At 35.4% G+C, this 4,158-nt stretch overlaps 1 protein-coding gene across 1 annotated transcript; it reads left to right on the top strand.

The window, feature by feature from the left end:
* Positions 1-1,820: 1,820 nt before the first annotated feature.
* On the top strand, positions 1,821-3,872 carry LOC131694755 (NADP-dependent malic enzyme-like). The gene is made up of 3 exons (XM_058983247.1): positions 1,821-1,911; positions 1,984-3,626; positions 3,694-3,872. Exons 1-3 carry the CDS (start codon positions 1,889-1,891, stop codon positions 3,870-3,872), a joined length of 1,845 nt encoding a protein of 614 aa, XP_058839230.1. The 5' UTR covers positions 1,821-1,888.
* Positions 3,873-4,158: the final 286 nt, after the last annotated feature.

Below are 4,158 nucleotides of genomic sequence, written 5' to 3'. Positions count from 1 at the left end.
ATTCTAAAATTCTAAAATTCTAAAATTCTAAAATTCTAAAATTCTAAAATTCTAAAATTCTAAAATTCTAAAATTCTAAAATTCTAAAATTCTAAAATTCTAAAATTCTAAAATTCTAAAATTCTAAAATTCTAAAATTCTAAAATTCTAAAATTCAAAAATTCAAAAATTCAAAAATTCAAAAATTCAAATATTCAAAAATTCAAAAATTCAAAAATTCAAAAATTCAAAAATTCAAAAATTCAAAAATTCAAAAATTCAAAAATTCAAAAATTCAAAAATTCAAAAATTCAAAAATTCAAAAATTCAAAAATTCAAAAATTCAAAAATTCAAAAATTCAAAAATTCAAAAATTCAAAAATTCAAAAATTCAAAAATTCAAAAATTCAAAAATTCAAAAATTCAAAAATTCAAAAATTCAAAAATTCAAAAATTCAAAAATTCAAAAATTCAAAAATTCAAAAATTCAAAAATTCAAAAATTCTAAAATTCTAAAATTCTAAAATTCTAAAATTCTAAAATTCTAAAATTCTAAAATTCTAAAATTCTAAAATTCAAAAATTCAAAAATTCAAAAATTCAAAAATTCAAAAATTCAAAAATTCAAAAATTCAAAAATTCAAAAATTCAAAAATTCAAAAATTCAAAAATTCAAAAATTCAAAAATTCAAAAATTCAAAAATTCAAAAATTCAAAAATTCAAAAATTCAAAAATTCAAAAATTCAAAAATTCAAAAATTCAAAAATTCAAAAATTCAAAAATTCAAAAATTCAAAAATTCAAAAATTCAAAAATTCTAAAATTCTAAAATTCTAAAATTCTAAAATTCTAAAATTCCAAAAATTCTAAAATTCTAAGATTCTAAAATTTTAAAATTCTAAAATGCTAAAATTCTAAGATATTAAAATAATAAAATTTTGAAATTCTAAGATTCCAAAATTTTAAAATTCTAAAAATATGAAATTCTAAAATATTAAAATTCTAAATTTTTTAAATTTTTGGATTCTTAAATGCTTAAATTCTAAAATTACCAGATTGTAAAATTTTAAAATACTAAAATTGTAAAATCTTAAAATTCTAAAAATTTTAAATTCTCAAATTTTTTTAGTTCTTTAATTCTTCGATTTTTAAGTTCATAAATTCTTTAATTCTAAATTTATTGAGATCCTGAATTCTTTAACTTTTTGCTTCTTAAATTTTTAGATTCTGCAATTCCTAAATTATTAAATTCCTGAATTCTAAAATTCTTTAGTTTTTAAATTCTTCAATATTTATATCTTTAAATTTCAGAATTTTCCAAATTTTTAATCCTGCATATTTTGAAATTTTGAGAAATAATTAGATGATTAGAGAGATGGTGAACAAACCGCGGATGTGTTGCATCTGATTCTGAGACTGGCGCTTTTCATCCGAATTTGTCCTGAAATTTTCAATCGCCTACATTGGGAACTTGTTTCAAGAACTCGTAAGTTTTTATTCTATATTTCTTCTCTTCGTTTTCGTATTCGTCATGAGTTATTTTGTAATTTGTAATTTATTGTCAACTATTGTAAACGGTAACCTGTTGTTATATTTATTTTCAGAACCAGAAAACTTTATAACTATCTTCGTTTATTCCACACGAATATTAGAAGTTTTCGAAACAGTTGTAGACCGAAAATATACTAAGCGCTAATAGTCCATCAAATATTGTTACTCACCTTCTGCCAATGCTCTGATGTAAAACAGCTGAAAACTTCCAAAAACACCAATCAATCGATGAAAACTTTTCCCATATTCGTTCCTAATCCCAGCATGCCTTGCCTCAAACGCATCAGTTCACAGCATGATCCCAGCCAAAAGAGTGTCAAAATTCCAGTAGTCATTTGCTTTCCACTGCCCTTAAACCAATGGCATTTAGATCCACTATCAGGTAGCGTCCCAGATTAAATTTGCTTCCCCTATACCTTTGAACCGAACCAAACAACTCTACCCCATCTCTCAGACCAAAACAATCTCTTTGTGCACTGCTGGGACGATATACATACATCGATACACCCCAACGCTCCTACCACGAAGTAACCGGCAACATCATCGTCCCCGGTCAGGTCCGCGGAATCGACTATCTCCGAGATGCCCGACTAAACAAAGGTCTTGCCTTCAGCGTCGAAGAACGCCAAACACTCGGAATACACGGACTGCTACCGGCCCGGATCAAAACCATGGACGAACAGATGGCCCTATGCCGTATTTCGCTGTCCCGTTACAAGGAAGATCTAAACAAATATCTCTATCTGGGCGATTTACAGGACCGCCACGAAAAGTTGTTCTTTCGGTTGCTAACCGAAAACGTCGAAACGATAATGCCGATCGTGTATACCCCCACCGTTGGGCTGGCCTGTCAAAAGTTTGGCCTAATCTATCGACGACCTCGGGGTCTTTTTGTGACCATCAACGATCGCGGTCACGTCTACGATATATTGCAGAATTGGCCCGAACCGGACGTGCGAGCTATCGTGGTGACGGATGGGGAACGTATTCTAGGCCTGGGTGACTTGGGGGCCTGCGGGATGGGTATTCCCGTTGGTAAGCTAGCCCTTTACACGGGACTGGCCGGAATTAAACCGAACCAATGCCTACCGGTCGTGATTGATGTCGGTACAAACAACGAAGAATTTTTAAACGACCCGCTATACATCGGTTTGCGACAGAAACGAGTTCAGGGCCCGGAATACGACGAACTGATAGTGGAGTTTATGGAGGCGGTGGTAAAGCGGTACGGTCAAAATACGCTGATTCAGTTTGAGGATTTTGCCAATCACAATGCCTTCCGATTTTTGGACAAATTCAGAAACACGTATTGCACGTTCAACGATGACATCCAGGGAACGGCTGCTGTCGTCGTGGCAGGATTGTACGCCGCCGAAAAAATAACCAATAAAAAGATCAGCGACCAGACGTTTCTGTTTCTAGGAGCGGGCGGCGCTGCCGTTGGAATTGCCAGCTTAATTGTAAAAGCAATGGAAGTCGAAGGAATTCCTGTGGATTCTGCTCGCGATAAAATTTGGATGTTTGACAAGCACGGTTTGCTGGTAAAAAGTAGACTAGAAGCAGACTCGGACGCCCATAGAGCATGCTTCGCGAAAAATCACCAAACTGTCGACAACTTCGCCGACGTAGCCAAAGAGATTAAGCCATCGGTTTTGATCGGTGCTTCGGCAGCAGCCGGAGCCTTTACACCCGAAATACTACGCATCATGGCTCAGAACAACGAACGACCTCTGATAATGGCTCTGTCCAATCCTACCTCGTTGGCTGAGTGTACCGCTCAACAGGCCTACCAGCATACGGAAGGGCGCTGCATATTTGCTTCCGGGTCACCCTTTCCCGAGGTTGAATATAACGGCAAGTCCTACAAAACAGGTCAAGGAAACAATGCCTATATATTCCCAGGCATTGCACTGGGAGTGATTGTATCGGGATCACACCACATCCCAAATGAAATGTTTCTGATAGCGGCCAAAGCTGTCGCCGGGAAACTGTCCGATGAAGACTTGTCCCGCGGATCGCTGTACCCTCCACTGAGCAGCATAAAAGATTGTTCCCTGCAGATTGCCCTGCAAGTGGTTGAGTATGCCTACAAAAATGGTAAGTTTAGATTTTGCCACAAATTAGAAATAGTATTGACAGTATATAATCGATTGTACTGTTCCAGGAATTGCTTCAACCTATCCGGAACCAGCGGACGTAATGGCATTTATAAAAGCTCATCAGTACGATTTTCTGTACGGAAGTGTACTTCCCACTACTTGGAAGTGGCCAAAAATACATAGAATACCTGCGGAAACACCCATGCGCGGGGTGATTATTCGATACATTCCGGAAAATAAATAGTGAACTCACCTGTCGTATCCAGTTGCGGGGCTTGGCTGCTTGATCCTATTTCCGAATTGCTTTCGTATATATGGCAAAATATGTCACCTTCCAATGACGAATTATTTTTTGCACTGCGACACATTATAGATAAACTTTCGACAATTTTCGCTTATATTTAAAAAAAACTGCCTGGTGAATGTCACCCTGAGATGGTCGAACACACCCACACTACCATAACCGCGAATTTTGCGGTTGCTATGACCAAGCCACGCTCTGCGTGGAACTCAGACACTTTTCCGCAAAA

This window comes from Topomyia yanbarensis, chromosome 1, assembly GCF_030247195.1.
Source record: "Topomyia yanbarensis strain Yona2022 chromosome 1, ASM3024719v1, whole genome shotgun sequence".
Taxonomy (NCBI): domain Eukaryota; kingdom Metazoa; phylum Arthropoda; class Insecta; order Diptera; family Culicidae; genus Topomyia; species Topomyia yanbarensis.
This window is presented reverse-complemented; position numbering and strand designations above follow the sequence as displayed.

Excerpts from the sequence above, each read along its gene's own strand:
- LOC131694755 (XM_058983247.1), top strand. The coding sequence starts at position 1,889 with ATGGCATTTAGATCCACTATCAG. Across the intron at positions 1,912-1,983 it reads GCATTTAGATCCACTATCAG|ACCAAAACAATCTCTTTGTG; the intron begins GTAGCGTCCCAG and ends CCCATCTCTCAG. Across the intron at positions 3,627-3,693 it reads TGAGTATGCCTACAAAAATG|GAATTGCTTCAACCTATCCG; the intron begins GTAAGTTTAGAT and ends GTACTGTTCCAG.